This window comes from Arvicola amphibius, chromosome 1 (genome assembly GCF_903992535.2).
Source record: "Arvicola amphibius chromosome 1, mArvAmp1.2, whole genome shotgun sequence".
Classification (NCBI taxonomy): Eukaryota; Metazoa; Chordata; class Mammalia; order Rodentia; family Cricetidae; genus Arvicola; species Arvicola amphibius.
The window spans coordinates 104,574,091-104,577,255 of record NC_052047.1 but is presented as its reverse complement, the minus strand read 5'-3'; the positions used below and the strand labels follow the sequence as shown (position 1 = coordinate 104,577,255).

General features: G+C 50.4%; 1 protein-coding gene across 1 annotated transcript; it reads left to right on the top strand.

Moving 5' to 3' along the window:
* Positions 1–287: 287 nt before the first annotated feature.
* Positions 288–1,292, top strand: LOC119805989 (olfactory receptor 52K1-like). Its single transcript, XM_038317772.1, has one exon. The coding sequence runs from the start codon at positions 288–290 to the stop codon at positions 1,290–1,292; it is 1,005 nt and encodes a 334-aa protein (XP_038173700.1).
* The last annotated feature ends 1,873 nt before the right edge of the window (positions 1,293–3,165 follow it).

Genomic DNA, 3,165 nt, shown 5'->3' with positions numbered 1-3,165 from the left:
CATGAAAAAGTGTGACTATCACTTGACCCACAGATTCTGCATGCAAAATCTGCTCCCATGATATATTGGAAATGCAAGCAATGACTTATAAAAAAGATGTATAGCTCATTAAATAATAAGCCTAAAAGTCTTCTTTTTTTCTTCTAGAAATATTGGAGACTCATCAAAATCCAAACACCCAGTCCAGTCTGGTAAGGCTGGGGTAGGTTCTTGCAGGGCCTTTCAGGGACTGAAACCAGGCATACTGCCCCTCATCTCCCTGGAGCCGCCCTATATCCTCAGGCATCATGTCAGGGTGGAGCAATGGCACCTACAATGAGTCCTACACTAGCTTCCTCCTGGTGGGCTTCCCAGGGATACAAGAAGCCAGAGCCCTCCTGGTGCTGCCCTTCCTCAGCCTCTACCTGGTGATCCTCTTCACCAATGCCTTGGTCATCCACACAGTGGCATCCCAGCAGGTTTTGCACCAGCCCATGTACCTGCTCATTGCCCTGCTGCTGGCTGTCAATGTCTGCACTGCCACCACCGTGCTGCCCACCATGCTGTTGAGCTTCTCCACACGTTTCAACCACATCTCCCTCCCTCAGTGCCTGGGACAGATGTTCTGCATCTACTTTCTGGTTTCTATGGACTGCAACATGCTCCTGGTCATGGCCCTGAATCGCTATGTGGCTATCTGCTACCCTCTCCGCTACCCAGAGATAGTGACAGGACAGTTACTGGCTGGTCTGGTGGGGTTGGCAGCCACCAGGAGCACATGCATCGTTGCTCCAGTGGTGGTGCTGGCCTCCCGAGTGCGCTTCTGCTGCTCAGATGTGATCCATCACTTTGCCTGTGAGCACATGGCCCTGATGAAGCTCTCCTGTGGGGACATCTCACTGAATAAGACCATGGGACTCATCATACGCACCATAAACAGAGTCCTGGATATGCTTCTGCTAGGAGCCTCCTATTCCCGCATCCTCCATGCCGTCTTTAAGATCTCATCAGGTGGAGCACGGTCTAAGGCCCTGAACACCTGTGGCTCCCACCTGCTGGTCATCTTCACTGTCTACTCCTCCACCATGTCCTCATCCATTATCTACCGCATGGCCCGTGCTGCCTCCCAAGACACACACAACCTGCTCAGTGCTTTCTACCTGCTGCTCCCATGTCTGGTCAACCCCATCATCTATGGGGCCAGAACCAAGGAAATCAGGCAGCACCTGGTGACTCTGCTCCAAAGGACTCAACAACAGGTCTCCACTGAGAAGCCCCAGTCCCTGCCCTCACATAGAGAGCTTCCTGGATGATTGTCCAGGATTTGTGGGCCTCAAAATCACTCTCACTATTTAGTGAAGGAGGGGTGTTCGTGTGAGTGAGTCATCGCTGGTATATTTTGTTCATGGCCACCTGATCTTTTCATGACAAAGTTCTGTTCCATAGCCTAGCTGTCTAGAACTCCCTAAGTTGCCCAGGATGATCTGGAACTCAAAGCAATTCTCCTTCCTTAGCTTGCCAAATGTTAGCATTAGAGGCATGAGCCACAGCGCCCAGCTTATCTGTATTCATCTTTGGGAATCTTATATCTACTTCCAGAAAACACCCCCCCGTTCTGAACTACTACCAACAGAGCAAGCGTCCATCCCTGGCTTGACATTCTCTCCCCGTCTCTCTGCACATGTTCTGGTCATTCATTTATTTGTACATCCATCAAATGTTTATTCTGCATACATCATTGTAACTCAACGACTGCAAAGAAAGAGAAAATTTTGTCCCTCTCCAGGAGGAGATCCCCAAGTTAGCAATCTATGGTGTGGTAATATTCAGTAGTAGTTTCTGACATTCACAGAGAATGAATGAGAGCTCTGGAAAGGCAAGGATATTCTAGGATAGAGTTGTAGACTCTCACTGCTGTTTCCCTGGGGTGGGTGATAGAGGGCTGTGGATAGGCAGGAGTGGCTACAATAGAAGACCTCATCTGTGATGGAAATAAGTTTGAGCTTTTATTCCAAGCAATATTCATTGAAGAATCCAAAACAAGGAGGTCCATATCACACTGTGCACCATCACCGTGCTGCCATGGGAGAGTGTCTGATGCAGTGGCCAAGCAAGCTCCTAGGAGGCTGTTACACTAGTGCAGAGTGGGGAGAGGTGACTAGGACTGCAAGCAGAAGAGTTGTAGTGAGGCCAGGCATGGGAGGGACTAGGAGAGCTACAGCCAGGCGTGGGAGGGACCAGGAGGAGAAGACCTACAGCCAGGCGTGGGAGAGACCAGGAGAGCTACAGCCAGGCGTGGGAGAGACCAGGAGGAGAAGACCTACAGCCAGGCGTGGGAGAGACCAGGAGAGCTACAGCCAGGTGTGGGAGAGACCAGGAGAGCTACAGCCAGGTGTGGGAGAGACCAGGAGAGCTACAGCCAGGCGTGAGAGAGACCAGGAGGGAAGATGGATTTGTATATCAAGGTCAGAAGCAGAAACAAGGTGAATGGCTTTACCAATGCAAGGGGAGGAGGCTGTGTGATCAGATTGGAGTAGTCAATGAAGCTAAAACCTCAGATGGATCAGGGAGGGCTGATGGGATCCATCAACTCAGTGCTGTCCAAGTGGCTGGTGAATGTTTCAGCTTTGGCTGTTTCTTTCTCCAGGTCCTGGGAAGATGGCCCTTGCCTTCAATAGACTGGATATTTCGAGGAGAGGGATGGAGGTGTGGCTTAGTAGTGGAGCATATATTCAGCCCTGCCCAGGGCAGGGGTCTAGCTCAGAATGCATGCACAGGCACACACACACACACACACACACACACTCACAGAGAGAGAGGGGGGGGGGCTATGTGAAATACTCACTTTCGATGCAGTGAAATGGTGGAAATTGAAAAACCACCATGATGCCATGATGAATTCCATGGGAAACTTTACCCTCTCTGAGGAGTGGATGGGGTTGGTGTGAGAGAAAGGTACAGGGAGCTGGAGGAGAGAAGGGAGGGGGAACTGGGATTGATATGTAAAATGAATTAATACAATTATAAAAAAGAAAAAACCACCATGAACCTAGCTGAGGATGGAGAGAAGCTTTCAGGAAGTAAATAGAAAACCATAAATGGTTGGGCTGTGGTGGCGCACACCTTTAATCCCAGCACTCGGGAGGCAGAGGCAGGCAGATTTCTGTGAGTTCGAGGCCAGCCTGG